Below are 17,331 nucleotides of genomic sequence, written 5' to 3' on the forward strand. Positions count from 1 at the left end.
CTCGCCTATCAGATTATGATAGCTATGCCTATTTAAAGTGAAAAAATTATCAACAATCAATAAAAGTAAAATAAAAAATTACCCATGTTAATTGCAAATAACAATATCTTGTGCCAATTGAAGCCGTTTATGTGGCTCAATAGTTAGTAATACAAAAGGCCTAATTAGACACTCTTGATCTTTCAATTAGTTATAGAAGTCCAGCAATCAGTGCCAACTCTATCGGCTATTAAGTGATTAAATCTATTGACCCCTTGGAATGTCGAGTATCAATCAGTAAATCTAACTGTGGCGGTATATTTTAAACAATAAAATGTATAATTTGGATGAGTATGAATATGTACATATATGTATGTCCATAGAGTTTGCTAATTTACTCTTCGTGTTTTAAATTTCATCTAAAATGAAACATGAATGGACGAGTTTGGATTTAATAAACTAAACTTTTCAGTTAACGAATTGGAGCCCGATATTATGCGAAAAGGGTAAAAAGACTTGGGTAATTTACTGCTACTTGTTGAATTGTTACCAAAAATGAGAAGCAGTTATTACAATAAATTTGACATTTTGTTTTTGTTGCAGAAAAATGTAAACAAAAAACGTTATGTTGGGATTATCTGCATTAAGTGGAGGAATCATTTTTGGCTTGTCTTTTTTGCAATGCTTGAGCCAAATCGATTCTAAGAGCTTCCTGTTGCTTCTGATCGGATAAAGAATTGACTGATCTAAGGCCATTAACGATGCTGTTGGTTTTACCAAAGTAGATCTCATTCAGAGTGTTACGTATTTTATTTTCCATATCCTGTGTGTAGAATGAATAAATGATGAAATGAAATTAAAATAAATTGAAGCCATTGAATGCGATTTTCGTCAGTAAATTTATAGACATCATTTTCATTAATTTACCTCAACCATGCTTCCTATATTGGCTATATGTGGATTCGAATCGTTGACCGTAAAATCCTTTGTTGACTGACGAGTTAGACTACCACCAAGATTCATTGTTCCTGATCCTTGTTTAGTAGTTTGTAGCCATAACATTACAGTAGATGTAAGTTTATAATGGGCATTTCTTCCACCAGACTTTTCCTAATCAAAGGATATAAATTAAAAATATAGTTAATCACTTTTTCAGATTGGCATGTAATTGGAAAGAAATTAACATGGTCTAAAATCAATGATTTGATAACGGTTTATACCTGGACTTCAAAAACATGTATTGAATCCCAGCAGCCTTTAATTTTGTTGGATCCATTGCCACTTTTTTTTATCAAAATTACTCCAGCAAACCCCTGAAACCCTGGATCTAGATCCCAAAGATATACAGATGATATACCACCTTCATAATACATTTCTCGATATTGAGCAAAGGCCGCATTAGCATCAATTTCCATCTGTCTTAACCTTTCTGAAGGCACAGTTCCATCTTCGATTTCTGGCTCATAACTATTACTCCAAGGAGATCTATAAGATAGAGCAAAAAAGAATTAATCAATAAAGGTCAATTTACAACTTCGAAGATATGGTAGCTGATTCTGGTATCATTGAAGATATTATCAGTAAAATAGAAGAATACACTGTATATCACAATTATTGCACCATGAAATACACTACTAACCTATAGGAATCGCCATCTCGATTGTAATCACAGAGAAGGTAGTCTTTTCCAGTGATTTTGTCCCTTGCAATTTTGAGAGGTTGATCGACTGATGATAGTAGATCCTCACACAAGCTCGGAACCTAGAGAATATGAATAAATATTGAAACAAATAAGCACAGTAATAAAACAGAATGCCAATAAAAGGCTGAAATAAGGCATGGTAAAATTAAACTTACGAGATCAATTAAATCGCAAAGATTCTTCTCAATTTGTTGAGGCGGTAGACGCCGCATAAGGTCGAGTGCATGGTCAAGTTGATCATTCTGTGATTTATACATGAGTATTCAGAAAAACGGAGAGCAAAAAAAACAAGATGTTATGAAGAAACAGCAGACACAGAAGTAGGAAGATGATAGTGATGTCAAGTCAAGTCAACAAAAACATGGAGATTGGACATTGGAGGTTTCCCGGGCCATAAGAAAAGAAAGAAGAGAAAGAGAGAGAGAGAGGAAGGGAGTGAGAAAGAGGAAGAGGGAAAGAGACAAACAGAGATATTTGTAAGAATGAGAAGTGAATGTAAATGTTCACAGTATATAAAGACCATGAAGGAAAAAAAACCAAAGAAGGCAAAGAAAAATAATGAATTAGCAAATATCATTGATGAATAATATGGGCATAATGAAATAATGGGCGCATCAAACAAGTCATAATAAGCTAGCAGTAAATCTTACCATATTAGACATTTGGTGATGATAATCAGTGGTTGGTTTAATTAATAAGAATAGTTGATTGTAGTGTAAAAAAAACTTAGTTAAATGGTGAAGACAAGAAGTAAAGAAAACACAACAAAATAGGGTTTTAAGTTAGGTGTAGCAACAACGAAATTGGAAGACACCTCTCCTGTCCAAAAGCGCCGCCCTTGATTCACTTGTTATTAGCCATTATTGCGTTTAATAATTCAATGAAAGATGAGAGTTAATCAACTTAAAAAAACAGAGCTATGAAGACAAAATAAATAAACAAAAACGAAATGAATGGCTTGAAACGTTAACTATAGAAAGCAATTGTTCCAATGATTTTTCTTTGGCTACTCACTCAGAATCAGGGTTCCACTGGGAAACGGAACATTCATTAAGGTGTAGGAGAGAGAGAGAGAGAGAATGAATTAAAGATAGACAGAGAAGAAATGAGAGGAAGAGGGGAAGAAAATTAGAAACAGAAACAGAGGGAAAGAGACAGAGGCAATAAAACAGCCAGACGGTAGATTTATTCACATCAATTGTGAGCTTAGTAGCTATTACGCCTTTCAGAATTTTACTCGATTGGCTCAATTAGATAGACGATAAGATCTTATTTAATTAGTTCTACATCCTCTGATTACAACCATAGAGTAAAAATTTTGTTACAAGCTGATTGTCAATGACAAAAGTTAGCTGTTTGATACCTTGATTACTACTGATTAATTTTGATAATACAATGCAATATTGAAAAATGCAAATTCAAATGAAGAGATTCAACGTTACAAGTAAAAAATGAGATATTGAAGAAACAATTTTTGCCGTCAAATTATTCAATAGCTTCACAGAGTTGACTAAGTTCATGTCGAATTTTAATTTCTATGCAATGAATGTATGAATTGGCAACATATTTAGCATAATTAGAATGAAAAATTAGCCAACTAAATTAGCATTAAAACGATGAGTGATGGGACTGAGAAAATCTCGATTTATTGAGGCAAAAAGCCAAACTAGTGCGAATATAATCTCGCAATTGTAACACAAAGTTCATCAAAAGTATGAACCTAATCCAGTAATTGGTCACATTGATTCTTCAACATATAATTTAAAATAAAAAATGTTAAATTAAAGTACATTTGATTGGTTTTTTGAGGACAAAAAAAGCTCAATTTCAACCATTTGAACCGGTCTTGACAATTGGACTTTTTAAGTATCCAGATAAATTAGAAAAAGATATCTTGATATTGATACCGATATGTGCGCCGCGCGGTTAACGAATTTATAGTTAACATTGTGAAGTGAATTCAATGTTGATTGTTTTACTGTGTTTTAAGATTCAATTAATTTGTCTTTAATTTAATCTAAATTTATATTTCACTTGTGACCCTGTTGAGGTTATAATTAAACATTACTATTGATTTTTGAATTTGGAAATTAATTTATTAGTTTCTATAATAATACAAGTAAAGACAACATTGAAAGATAAGGAATACAGTGGGAGCCTGAAGCCAACAACAGCAAGATCGCCATCTTGAAGCATTTAGTGACACTGTCTCAATCTGGATTTGGTGATTATTAAACTAGAGCCTAATTCAATTGGTTTCCAATGAATTTAACTGGTTTTATCAATGGTAATTAATTGTAAGTTGACTTTATTCTAATTTTGTACTAATCATTTAATTTACTGGTGTTACATGCTTTGGTTTAACCTATTTATGAAATCTAATTTTTCGGTCTCTTACAATTCTCATTTCTCAGTTCTTGCTTGTTTTTGTCCCCTCTTTTTTTTCTCTTGCCTTTCCTTGGTTCTCCTCTTTTTTTGCCTCTCTTTTACTTTTGTGTGGTTGGACAGAAGACTTGGATTGAGCTTAAAAATGATTTCATATTACAACTGTAATATGTAGTTGGTATTTGTTTTTACTTATTTTAACGTTCTCTTGGTCATCATTCCAGGTACTAAATTCAAATCGAATTGCAGCATGTTTGTTTCGTTGGACAACATTAACCAGCCATGTCTTTCTTTAACCTGGTGATTCACTGTTTTCTTCTAGTTAGCCTCCCATTTTTTGTTTCATCTTCAACCAACAATCAACGATCTATTACCTTTGATGACAATTATTATGTAGAAGGTGTTATTATTCTTCCTTATGCTGAAATTCATGAAACTTTTACAGCCTACTATGATGGTGCAGCTAACCGAAGTCGAATCGACTATTATGGAGATTTGGTTTTAACCCTGCAACGAGGTGACATCAATTTTGACGACGATGATGTTCAAGGAGTAAGCTACAAAATTGCCTACAATGTTGATGCTGCTGGTAATCCTGGACGAGTCTGTTTCCAAGTTAATGGTTCATCAATTGATCCAGTTGCACCACAATCTGCTTTTCCAGATCTAACTCCATTTATTTATCAAGGAAGCAAAGCCTGCCCTCAATATGGATCTGAGTTCAAAGGAAGTGGTATCTGTGAAAAATATACCAACATAGTGATTAATGGGGAAAAAAAGAGCAAATATACTTTCTGGATGAAAAGAAACCAATCCGATGGATCGCCAATTCCGGTGCTCTATGATATGGAAGGTTATAATTCTCTTTTTGGCTCACATTATGACAGATATCAAGTATTTTACCAAAACTATCGTCCTAGATCAGTATCAGCTGAAGTATTTGAGGTAACTCTTAATATGACCTGTGGAAGTTTCCCTGGAACTGGAGCTGGTAAAGTGCGTCATTTACACAACCCAATGTCTGAATTTGTCAATGATGAAGCTACTCGTGAAGCTCAAGTAAGCAGAGCTTTCAATCTATTCAAATCAGCTCACAACAAAAACTATGAAAATAATTTGACTGAAGAGAAACGCCGTAATCAATTCCGACACAATCATCGTTTCATTGAAAGCCACAATCGTCGTAACATTCATTACAAGTTAAAGGTTAATCATCTAGCTGATTTCATGGATTCTGAATTGAGATACATGAGAGGTAGACTTCGATCCAAGGGATATAATGGTGGAAGTCCATTTGGTCTTTCAGAAAGCAAGCAACGTCCTCCAGAACTCGATTGGAGAATTGCTGGTGCTGTAACTCCAGTTAAAGATCAAGCTATTTGTGGATCTTGTTGGTCTTTTGGAACCATTGGTACCATTGAAGGTGTTCATTTTGTCAAAACTGGTCATTTGGTTCGTTTGTCAGAGCAACAATTAGTTGATTGTAGCTGGGATCAAGGAGACAATGGTTGTGATGGAGGAGAAGACTTCAGAGCTTATGCTTATATTAAAAAAGCTGGAGGAATCTCTCTTGACGAGGACTATGGTGCATATTTAGGACAAGATGGAAAATGCCATGACTCAAAAGTACCAAAAGTCGTTAAGCTCGCCGGATTTGTCAATGTTACTTCTGGTAGTGCTGAAGCTCTTGAACTGGCTCTATTTGAGCAGGGGCCTGTTACCGTTGCAATCGACGCCTCCCAAAAGACTTTCTCCTTCTATTCTCATGGTGTTTATTATGATGAAAATTGTGGTAATACTCCAGATGATTTAGATCACCAAGTTCTTGCCGTTGGTTACGGCCTACTCTATGGTCAACGTTATTGGCTAATCAAGAACTCATGGTCAACTTATTGGGGTAATGATGGTTACATCTTGATGGCCCAGAAAAATAATAACTGTGGAGTGACAACTAACCCAACCTACCCACTTCTCGTTTAAATTATTTAACAAAATCCATAATCTACATTAATTGTAACCATTATTTTCGTTTGAGTTGCATGGAAGTTGCACTGTCCATTTCAAGATGTAGGACCCGATAATAATCTGACCATACGGATTAAACAAAGTCAGAGATCTAAACAGTTTTTCAATTAAAAGTAAAAAACATATTTAGCATTCACATTCACAAACAAAATTCATCAACCTTGAAAACTCAAGCTCTACCAAGCCAAGATGTTTATGATTTTCATACCGTTAACGTTTTACCTGAAGCTTCATGTAAAAGGGTAAGTTCAAACGGCGCTGGTTTATAAACAATGAGTTGATGATCATTGATTAATTATTTGTATTGTCATTCACAGGCTCGTTTTGATGAAGCAATGGAACGGAGACATCTCTTTGAAGAAAATAATAATAGTGTCAAAAACTCGGAAACGACTGATGAGGAAAGTGATAGTACAATTACAAGTACACTCAACTATTCTCTTAAGGCAACGTTTTTTACTCTTTCTTTCTCGACTATCTCTTACTTTCTCTCTTACTTTTTTAGAAGAAAGGTTTCCTTAAGAGGGTAGTGGTGTGTAACAGTAATAGTGCCTCAAATAATGGAAGTATCAGTGGAAAGGATAAATTATCAATAATATCATCTACATCTTCATTGACCAATACTTCAAAGAAAACAAATGACTCTCATGTACGATCGTGTGCTCGTTTCCCACTTTTACAAGAAGCCATCAAAAAACAGAGTCAAGAAAAGAAAGCCTCAGAATCTGAAAAGAAAACATCATCAAAGTCATTATCTGAATCATCATCTACCTCAAAAGGCTCACGGGCCAATAAAAAGCATCACCAAAGTGCTCGAGATCGTCTTTTCAAGAGTCTTAAAGGGCTCAAAAAGAATTCCGAAATGGTCAGATATTCTTCAAATTACAATGGAATGTCATCATTAAATAAAAAACTACCCTTCAAAACCGGATCACCCTCTAATGGCATGAGCTCTTCTGCCTCGAATGGACCTTCCAATACTCCAAGTCCTATATTATCTCGATCAACTGTAGATTCACCAGCATCGACATCAACTCCACCACCATCTGGACTGAAAGCCACCAACAGTACAGATGTTATCATGAAAGAATCCACAAAAGAATCTGAAGACTCAAAGTACAAAAAAGCTGATCAATATATGTTTGACGACGATACTGATAATGAAATTGAAGAGAAGGAAAATTCAATGGCAACCTCGGATGATGCCAGCTCAATTATTGAACAAGATTTCCGGCCAAATGATCCACCCAAGATTGTTGTGGGAACCAAAAGTGATGGTGAAAATTTAATCAAACCAAAATACGTTGTTAGACCAGCACCATTACCGGAAGATTTATCGGATGATGATGAAACTGAGGAAGGGAACTGAGGAAATATTTCTGATGCAAGTTTGGATGCTCTTAAAAGATGTACAAATATTGTACAAATAAGCGATCTCAAAATGAATTGAATATAATTTTTCTTAGTAATCCTCTTCTCTTTTTTGATTAAATTCAAAAGCTTGATTGTAAATTATTAAATTTGTACATCATGAATATTTTTTGGTATCCCATTACCCAAAAAATAATTGATACATTAAACATTTACTGTTATTAAGTCTTATTGCGTTTAATATCAAATTAATTTAAATTTAATTTTCAAAGCTTGACATTCATTCAATAGATTAAAAGCTGAATAAGAAGTGAATCAGAATAAACTTGCTCCGTCGAGTCTTGTCCTATTCATGTGTAAAGACTGAAAACCTTAGATTTTCAACCATCTTATTAGCACAATAATGACAATTGGTCACATTGATTCTTCAACATATAATTTAAAATAAAAAATGTTAAATTAAAGTACATTTGATTGGTTTTTTGAGGACAAAAAAAGCTCAATTTCAACCATTTGAACCGGTCTTGACAATTGGACTTTTTAAGTATCCAGATAAATTAGAAAAAGATATCTTGATATTGATACCGATATGTGCGCCGCGCGGTTAACGAATTTATAGTTAACATTGTGAAGTGAATTCAATGTTGATTGTTTTACTGTGTTTTAAGATTCAATTAATTTGTCTTTAATTTAATCTAAATTTATATTTCACTTGTGACCCTGTTGAGGTTATAATTAAACATTACTATTGATTTTTGAATTTGGAAATTAATTTATTAGTTTCTATAATAATACAAGTAAAGACAACATTGAAAGATAAGGAATACAGTGGGAGCCTGAAGCCAACAACAGCAAGATCGCCATCTTGAAGCATTTAGTGACACTGTCTCAATCTGGATTTGGTGATTATTAAACTAGAGCCTAATTCAATTGGTTTCCAATGAATTTAACTGGTTTTATCAATGGTAATTAATTGTAAGTTGACTTTATTCTAATTTTGTACTAATCATTTAATTTACTGGTGTTACATGCTTTGGTTTAACCTATTTATGAAATCTAATTTTTCGGTCTCTTGCAATTCTCATTTCTCAGTTCTTGCTTGTTTTTGTCCCCTCTTTTTTTCTCTTGCCTTTCCTTGGTTCTCTCCTCTTTTTTTGCCTCTCTTTTACCTCTGTGTGGTTGTGTGATATAATATGATATGTACATACTTATTCAGATGTTAATTGCTTGATCTTCTTGATGTATTTCTTCTTTATCTCCTATTAGCTTTATTTTTCTTTCAGATCTTCGTATTTTCCTTTCTTTCTCGCCTCTCCTATCTTTCCACCATCTATTCTCTCTGTGTTTTGTTTCTGTTGATTATTTTTGTTGATTATTTCCTCCCCCTTCTTAGTTACTCTTGGATCATCTTTGGCATTATTTTGCTTGCGTTACCTTTAGTTTTTTATTTCTTGGTACCTAGATGAATATCAAGGTTACACGTCTCATTCTAAATCAATGACAAGTCTATCATCGAGGGATCGTGCTATTTCGGTTAAAACATTAATTTGCTTTCTTCAAACTCTCATTGGACAGAAGACTTGGATTGAGCTTAAAAATGATTTCATATTAGTTGGTACTGTTAAACAGGTTGATGCTTGCATGAATATTGAACTCAGTGAGGTTTTAGTGAAGAAGCCGGTTAACCTCGTTAACAGTGATTACAATCAGTCTAACCTTGATTATATGTTTGTAAAGGGTACCCGAATAAGATATGTTTCTGTGCCTGATGAGATAGATGTTATTGAAAATATTAACCAAGGGATTGAAAATATTAGAAGTCATCATTCACAACGCGTCAACTCTACCAGAAGGGTTCCAAAAGCTGTTAACAAAGACAATTCTGTCGGTGTTTAACTTGGGTGTGTTTTTACTTATTTTAACGATCTCTCTTTATCTTCTCTTTTATCATTCCAGGTACCCAACTCAAATTGAATTTTAGGATATTTGTGTTAAAATGCCACTTACTAGAAAATTGAGGAGCAGCAGAGGAAACAGTTCACCAATGTTAGGCAGAATCAGTGGATCAAATAACCTTGGAAGTCCAAGCGTTGTCAAACCCAGAAGTACACCAGGACCCGGTAGGCCTCCACTTCGAGGCAGAAAATCTTTCACGAGGTTTACTCCTACTACTATTAGATCACCAACAATCGATTCAAACTCTGAATCATTAGCAACTCCTAAAAGAGGAAGAGGACGTCCACCTAAATCAGCCTCTAAAAAATCGGAAACAGAGTCAAGTGATGAAGAAGATGAAGAAGGCGAAGATGACATGAGTAGCAAAAATGAGGATAAAAATGATGACGATAACGCAAGTAAAACTGGCAGCGAGATTAGATTGAGGAGAAGAGATAAAATTAAAACCACTGCACGTTATTCACCGGAGCTTGTTGAACCTACAAGAAGACCTAGAGGTCGACCCAGTAGCTCTTTTCCAAGTACTGCTTCTAGCTCAACTAGATACATTTCACTTGATAGCGATGACGACCTGGATCTCAGTAGCAGCATGAAACGTCGTAAATTTGAAATCTCGCCTAGTAAAAGAGAGGTTAAATCTTACATTGTTGACGTGAAAAAAGACGAGGATAGTAATAAAATGGTCATTATGCTTCCTGATGGTACTACTTATAAAGTTGACGCAACCCCCGGAATTTATGGCTCTAAAAGGACTCTCAAAGCAAATCGACGGGTTTCTGATGAGGAAATGGATGAAGATTATGAAGATGATGGAGCCATTGTTGACGAAACTGATGAAGATTTTCGACCTCCATTTATGCCTCGTGGTAAGCGAATGGCATCTAGGACAGCGACAATGGTCAAAATTGATAAAAACGAAATTCCTGGGCGATCCTCAGCTCTATTAGCTTCTAAAATACCTCGAGCTTCTGGTATTAGCTCTAAACAAATTGCTAGAGTGCGAGCTCCTGGTGATTCAACTCCGGCACCGAAAATTCTATTCCAACCAAAAGTTACCAATCCTACTGATGGGTCTAAAATAACTAAGATTACCGCGCCCAGTCCAGCTGGTAAAGCAAAAGTTACTTTCATTACAACGCCTAAAACAGTGACTCTTACTGCAACCAATACTTCGTTTAAACAGCCACCGAAACGTAATTATGGCTCAGCAGCTAAATTTATTGATGAACTACCTGAGATAAGTGAATGCACATCTGAGGAAATTGACACCAGTTTATCTAAGTTACCTGATAAAATTCTGTTCATCAATTCAGATTTACCACTCTCGAATAGCTTGACAACAGAAGATGAGAAAAAACTTTACTTATTCCGACAAGTTATGTCTCCTGTTATGAATAATTATCCATGTCTTCTTTGTCATGGTACCAAATCTGCTTTCAAAGAAGAGAAAGATTTGTCTCATCATTACTCTTCGCACCATGAGTTGACCATTGATCATACAACAGCCAAATTTTCTGAGGACATCGTTTTTGTTTGTCTACCTAAGTCAATCATCACCCAAATTGAGGAAAACGATAGCGAAAGTGTAATTTTGAATGCTCCTTGTCAATATTGTGGGGAAGAAGTTAAATTAATGACAATTGACGATATGAGAACACATTATGCTGATGTCCATGCAAAAGAAATCAAACTCATTGAACAGGAAGAAATTTTAGCCATGCACAAGTTACTCTACTGTTCTTTATGTGACAAAAAATCAAATGATTTTGTTAGTCATCATGCCCATATGAAAAAAGAGCATAAATTGCATACTTTTATTTGCAAGTGCTGTGTCTTTACCACTCAAGATGCGTCTCGATTGAAAACTCATTTTCGTGCTAAACACATGATCAGCAACAATAGAGTTCAAAATCTCCAATGCACTTATTGTAGTGGTCTAATCTATGGAATTGAAAGAATGAATAAGCACATAATGGTAACTCATTGTGTACAAACAGGAGCTAATGAATTCTCGTGTACTGCCTGTCTTCAACGTTGTGGCAAAGCTGATGAACTTTTGAGTCACTCATATCGATGTCCAGTTTTAACTATGGGATCAACACCAAAAGAAATTGAAGAGACAAATGTACGAATTGAACCAAGAGTGAAAAATGCTACTAAATGCTTCCTCTGTGACAAAGTTTTTGAATCAGCTGAAATGTGTGATCTTCATCTCAATCATGTTCACACCAAATGGTCTGTTCGTAATGTTATTCATGATACTTTCCTTATGGTTAGTCATCCGAATGGTAAAACAGACCTCATGCCATCTACCTCGAGCGGAGAGGAAGTTTCTTCCCTTAAATTAGTTGATTTGCCGCCCATGAAAGTTTTGGATGAAATTGGATGCAAAAAGAATTATGGACATTATTGTTTTAAGTGTGAAAGTATCATCAAAATTTATCCATTATATTATCTTCACATGTCCAACGTTCACAAAATGGAGAAAGTTTTTGAGTGTAAAATATCTTCCTGCAAACAAACATTTAAGAAAGCTAAAGGTCTTGAAGATCATATCAAACAAACTAAGCATCCACAAAAATCAGTTATCGAGGATCCACTGGGAGCTATTGCTTGTCATTTCTGTAATCTTTACTTCGTTGGCGATGATGAGCTACAAGAACACTTGTTGTCGGAAGATCATTATAAAAAGATTAATACATTAATGGATAAATCGGGTAACAAGCCCGAGCCGAGAAATTATAAGTGTAAAACTTGTCATACATGGTTCGGTCTTGCTGATTCTTATATCTACCATTTGGAAACAGAAAGTCACAAGCATGGCTGTGTTTATTGTGGTCTTCATTTTGCTTTACCATCTTCCCGACGAACTCACATTCAGAGTCATCATAGTGAAAAATCGGACATTTGTGAAATTTGTAATGTTAAACAAGGATCCAAAGAAAGACTTTTTGCTCATCTTGTTGAACATAATATTGTCTTTGAGTGCAACAAATGCATGAGAAAGTTTTACCAACGAGAACAACTTAACGCCCATATGGAAACTCACGGAGATTCTCGCGATTGCCCTTGGGATGGATGTGAGCGAAAAATAACACGTTCCAACTTGACTACTCACATTAGACAACATAGAATTGAAAATGAATCGAAATGTAACATATGTGGAAAAGGTAATATAAAGCATTTTATTTATATCATGATTTAAAATCTAATTGAACTATTTTTCTCTATTCTTTTAACAGGATTTTCTTCTAGACAAGTTTTACAAACGCATATGGAAATACATGCTAAAGCTGAATCTAATGCTAAAGCTATTCTTCAAGCTGTACCTAATAATAATCAACAAAAGAAATCTTCATTATCCAGTTCTTCTGCTCCAGGAACGACACTCATCAGTATAACAACCCCTCCTTCCAGCTTAACTTCAATCAAACAAAGATCACCGATAAAGGGAAGGACACCTAAAGCACCAGTTAATAAAGTTTCTACTTTCTCTACCAACCGCAACTCAAATGGCATTCCCACTGGTCTTAAAATCATGTGTTGTAGCTGTAATCAATCATTTAATTCTCATAATGAATTATCTAAGCACAAATGTGTTGTACCTGTGGTTACTATTACCGGAACCAAGTCAGATGCAAACGAAATACATTTAGATCAAATTTCTGTCAATGATATGCTTTCATCGCCCATTTTAATCACCCAGAGTGATAAATTTCAACTTCCCCTTTCAACTAAAGATGAAACAACAAGTGACAATTTAGAAGAGGATCCACAAAAATTAGTTTTGGATATCGCTGAGCAAGTGGCTCAATCAGTACAAGAAGAAGAAGCTGAAAAACTGAAGCAAAAACAGCTTAAAAGAGTAGAACAATTGTTGCAACAATCATCATCATCCCCATCAACTTCGTCATCCATAACATCATCAACTTCGTCATCTTTATCATCACATTTTCAACTAAAACAACATCATTCAGAACCAAAGAAATCCTTGGGTCTGGGTACTAAACCATCAGTCACATCAACTGTTTCAACACCAATTGCTTCAGCATCTTCAACCTCTATAACATCATCTATAACACCTTCACTGGGTTCAATGCAATCTCGAGCCAGGCGAACATATTCATCTTTAAAATCAAGTCAATTGACCAATTCAAATTCAGGAGCAGAAAATCAAATTGACGAGACTAAAAAGTCTCTCAAAAAGGATGATATTGTTACAAGCAGTAAAAGCAACAATAACAATTCACTCATCCTTTCGGAAGTCAATGAGGCTGCTAATAACATAAATAACAACAGCATGATTGAGATACCCGTAATAGAAGGAGATAATCCCAATCCAGGAGATCAATACATTATGCTTCAACAACCCGACGGTCAATATGTTCAGATATGTGTCCCGGAAGGAGTGGACATTGAAGAGGTTGTAAGAAGCTTGAATATAACGTTCGCAGATAATCCTGAAGCCACAAATGAACTATTATCTTCAGCTTCATCGACAATTAATGCTGCTGATCCTTTGGAGCAAAGTATGCAAGAAGTAACTGATCAAAGTGGATTAACTTCCGCTGACCAAGCAACAGTTGAAGTTGAAGGTATGGATGATCAGCAAGTAATATACTTACCTGTCAACGAAGATGGAACCTGTGCCATTGATCCAGCAGCTTTGGCCATGTTAACAGGAAACGGAGAAGTCCCAATAATCGTAACATCAGGCAATTGAAGCAAGTCAGCATTGATAGACGAAGCAACCAGTTTCTAAATTAAAAAAGTTTATCATTTATCTCTTCTCTCATTAAATCTCTTGCCTTCATCAACGAGTATAAAGTTACAATTTGAAGAAAAATTCATCCATCTCTAAATTTCTATTTCCTCAGTTTTGCACATCTCATTCTTCAAATCTTCAGTGATGATCAATGAACTAATTATTTAAAAGAAAGAATGAAGCCAAGTGACAACCAAGCCTATGAACCCAGTCCTTATCCAACAAGATCTTTTGCTTTCCCGATAATTCTTCTTGCGATCCTTACTCTGACGATTCGCCCTTCTCTACCAATACCCAGCCTTTAGATCACCCTCTGTCTCTAACTTTAATCTCTTCAAACATTTCTCAATATTAACAAAAAACAATTCATCATCATAAATTCATCTCATTTTCATTGGAAACTTCCCGGATGAGAAAAACAAAAACCTCTTAAAACAAACCAAGTGAAATGGTAAAAAGTTGTGTAATGAGCAAGTGAAAACACGGAAAAAGAATACTTTAGTGACTTTATTCAAATATTTACCTCTCAAATATCGTGAACCGAGCGATCCCGAAGCATGCCAACTATTTGGTCGCATTTTTGATTGCAATTAATACAATGACTCTTCTAATTGGCCCACAATTGAAAATTACAGCGGATGGTACAAAAAATGGATTATTTCTCCTCGCAACTTAAGCAGCGAAAAAGCTTCTTCCCTACCCATTAATATTGACAATAATTAATAAACTGATAATAATGCTACTATCGATACTTTGAGAGATCAAATATAAAATTAAAAGCTCATTGAAAATTAAAAGCAGCTTGAAAGTGCAAGTTACTTTTACTTTTCCAAAAATGATTAACTTCTTTTCCTCTTTTCCTCTTTTCTCTTTTTTTTGCTTACAATCTTTTTTTCTTTTGATCCATTATAGTAACATTAAATTTCTTTGTTTCATTATATAAATTAATCAATTTTTTTAATTGCTCAAGGATTGAGTTTCTCTCCATTCGCGTAAATTGATTAAATTTAAGTGGTTAGGTGAACAATAGATGGCACTCTGTCCGCCAGAAAATTTATCAATTGAGATAATGCAGAATCTAGTCAACAGCGTGTTTGAATTGAGTGATTTTTTTCTAGCAAATTTCATATTTTTTAGGTGAATTTTACATTCGGTTATCGTCAAATTCTGTCGATGTTTTTAAAACGAATGGCCTGATTAACTTCAATCAGCTTGGCTTGTCAATTTAAGAATTGCAAGTGAAGTTTGCCTTGTTCTTTTTCCTTCTTTTCAAAAAGGAAAATATTGGTAATTTGTTCATTTAAATCGCTGTTTTCTTTCGTTATCGTCACTTATCTCATTAGTGGACTGACATGTTACGTGAAGGACTGAGGAGATCTATACGTATACTTGATCCATTAGTAAACTTACATCGATATAGTCCAAATTTGCGTCAAGTGAAATGCAATTTTCATACCTCAACATCTTATTGTGCTCGTAAAAATTATTATGAGCTCCTTGGTGTTTCTAGGAATGCTAGTCAAAAGGATATAAAGAAAGCTTACTATCAATTGGCCAAAAAGTATCATCCAGATTCGAACAAAGGTGATCCAGAATCAGCTAAGAAATTCCAAGAAGTTTCCGAGGCATATGAAGTGCTTTCTGATGATACAAAGAGACGTGAATATGATCAATTTGGCTCTGCAGGGGCAAATAATTTTGCCGGTAGCGGTGCAGGAACGTCTGGTTTTCAAGGTTTCAATTCCTCTATTGACCCAGAGGAACTTTTCAGAAAAATATTTGGAGAATATAATTGGAATGCATATAATCAACGCACTGGTCAAGATTATGAATTTTCTGAAACTGATTTTGGTTTTGGAGCTGCTCAAGAGGTTATTTTGAATTTAACATTTAGAGAAGCAGCCAGAGGCTGTGATAAACAAGTTAAAATTAATATTTTAGATACTTGTCCTACTTGTTCAGGTAAGACATTATTAAACTCAAAATTATATAACTTAAAAACTATCATCAACGCACGATGCGATCAGTAGTAATACTTGACTGATTTTTACTATTTTTTATTATTTATTTATCGTAATTAGGATCCCGCTGTGCTGAAGGTCATAAACCTATCCGATGTCCTTATTGTAATGGCACTGGAATGGAAACAATTAGCACTGGTCCTTTTGTAATGAGATCAACATGTAGGATGTGTCATGGTACTAGGTTATACATTCAAAATCCCTGCACTAAGTGTGAAGGTAAAGGAAGCACACTTCAACGTCGAACGGTTGATATACCAGTTCCAGCGGGTGTTGAAGATGGTCAAACATTGCGAATGCAAGTTGGAAATAAAGAATTGTTTATCACATTCAAAGTGGCAAAAAGTGATTATTTTAGAAGAGAAGGTGCTGATGTCCATACTGATGCAACTATTAGTTTATCTCAGGCTGTTTTAGGAGGTACAATTAGAATAGAAGGTATCTATGAAGATTTAACTATCAAAGTACCTTCTGGAACATCATCACATACTAGATTAAGATTAGCAAATAAAGGTTTAAAAAGGATCAATAGTTATGGTAATGGTGATCATTATGTACATTTCAAAATTAAGATACCATCGTAAGTTTCATTTGTCTTTATTTTCTTTAAATCTCATAATTATTCAACTATTTAATCATCATTTTCTTTCTTTTTTTTCTTCATCGGCACAATCTTGGTGGCTCCTGCTTTTCACAGTAAATTGTCTTCAAAACAAAAATCATTGATGATAGATTATGCCAAAACAGAGGAGGAAACACCAGGTTCTATCGAAGGCTTGGGAGCTTGAAAATTGCTAGTGTTATATGTTCATATTATTACCTTCATTGAGAGACTTCGTATATTTAAATAACTAAATATATATATATGTATCATGTCTTCAATTTATACAAATCATTGTCTAAATTAGTAACTAAAAAACAAAGATTTAAGTTAAAGTTAATAGTTTCACTTTACAAGCAAAAAGATTGTTTCTATTTTATTTCACATTAATTACTTCCTTCGAGTTTTGCCAAACTGACGGTTCTACATTACTATTGATAATCAGTACTTTATATTGAAAAATATATTCAATTAAATTATCCGCTGATGATAGAGATCATTGTAACCATAGTTACACAGTAAACAA

At 34.5% G+C, this 17,331-nt stretch overlaps 5 protein-coding genes and 1 pseudogene across 9 annotated transcripts; 5 read left to right on the forward strand and 1 right to left on the reverse strand.

Moving 5' to 3' along the window:
- Window positions 1-472: 472 nt before the first annotated feature.
- Window positions 473-2,746, reverse strand: cpb (F-actin-capping protein subunit beta). Of its 2 annotated transcripts, XM_015932220.3 has the most exons (7): window positions 2,696-2,746; window positions 2,332-2,598; window positions 1,837-1,923; window positions 1,619-1,740; window positions 1,200-1,464; window positions 907-1,089; window positions 473-802 (listed from the first exon to the last, which is right to left on the reverse strand). In XM_015932220.3, the coding sequence occupies exons 2-7, from the start codon at window positions 2,341-2,343 to the stop codon at window positions 623-625; spliced, it is 849 nt and encodes a 282-aa protein (XP_015787706.1). In that variant the 5' UTR covers window positions 2,344-2,598; window positions 2,696-2,746; the 3' UTR covers window positions 473-622. The 2 variants fall into 2 exon arrangements, with proteins under 2 accessions (XP_015787706.1, XP_015787705.1); XM_015932219.3 differs by having other exon boundaries at window positions 2,332-2,746.
- A 1,092-nt stretch (window positions 2,747-3,838) lies between these two features.
- Window positions 3,839-6,184, forward strand: LOC107364776 (digestive cysteine proteinase 2 pseudogene; annotated as a pseudogene). Its single transcript, XR_016200012.1, has 2 exons — window positions 3,839-3,978; window positions 4,291-6,184. The product of XR_016200012.1 is annotated as a digestive cysteine proteinase 2 pseudogene (transcript).
- A 13-nt stretch (window positions 6,185-6,197) lies between these two features.
- On the forward strand, window positions 6,198-7,687 carry LOC107364789 (uncharacterized). The gene is made up of 3 exons (XM_089269505.1): window positions 6,198-6,333; window positions 6,409-6,537; window positions 6,597-7,687. Exons 2-3 carry the CDS (start codon window positions 6,427-6,429, stop codon window positions 7,458-7,460), a joined length of 975 nt encoding a protein of 324 aa, XP_089125631.1. The 5' UTR covers window positions 6,198-6,333; window positions 6,409-6,426; the 3' UTR covers window positions 7,461-7,687.
- A 390-nt stretch (window positions 7,688-8,077) lies between these two features.
- On the forward strand, window positions 8,078-15,121 carry LOC149093593 (uncharacterized). Of its 3 annotated transcripts, none has more exons than XM_089269499.1 (3): window positions 8,078-8,437; window positions 9,419-12,588; window positions 12,661-15,121. In XM_089269499.1, exons 2-3 carry the CDS (start codon window positions 9,459-9,461, stop codon window positions 14,139-14,141), a joined length of 4,611 nt encoding a protein of 1,536 aa, XP_089125625.1. In that variant the 5' UTR covers window positions 8,078-8,437; window positions 9,419-9,458; the 3' UTR covers window positions 14,142-15,121. The 3 variants fall into 3 exon arrangements, with proteins under 3 accessions (XP_089125625.1, XP_089125627.1, XP_089125626.1); XM_089269501.1 differs by lacking the exon at window positions 8,078-8,437 and adding an exon at window positions 8,570-9,077; XM_089269500.1 differs by lacking the exon at window positions 8,078-8,437 and adding an exon at window positions 9,206-9,346.
- LOC107364686 (U6 snRNA-associated Sm-like protein LSm2) lies at window positions 8,960-9,436 on the forward strand. The gene is made up of 2 exons (XM_015932111.1): window positions 8,960-9,346; window positions 9,419-9,436. The coding sequence occupies exons 1-2, from the start codon at window positions 8,960-8,962 to the stop codon at window positions 9,434-9,436; spliced, it is 405 nt and encodes a 134-aa protein (XP_015787597.1).
- Window positions 15,122-15,273: 152 nt separating the features above from the next.
- Window positions 15,274-17,168, forward strand: LOC107364783 (dnaJ homolog l(2)tid, mitochondrial). Its single transcript, XM_015932217.3, has 3 exons — window positions 15,274-16,145; window positions 16,265-16,784; window positions 16,902-17,168. Exons 1-3 carry the CDS (start codon window positions 15,536-15,538, stop codon window positions 16,990-16,992), a joined length of 1,221 nt encoding a protein of 406 aa, XP_015787703.1. The 5' UTR covers window positions 15,274-15,535; the 3' UTR covers window positions 16,993-17,168.
- The last annotated feature ends 163 nt before the right edge of the window (window positions 17,169-17,331 follow it).

This window comes from Tetranychus urticae, chromosome 3 (assembly GCF_039701765.1).
Source record: "Tetranychus urticae isolate SD_2017Ah chromosome 3, NJAU_TeUrti_SD_1.0, whole genome shotgun sequence".
Lineage (NCBI taxonomy): Eukaryota > Metazoa > Arthropoda > Arachnida > Trombidiformes > Tetranychidae > Tetranychus > Tetranychus urticae.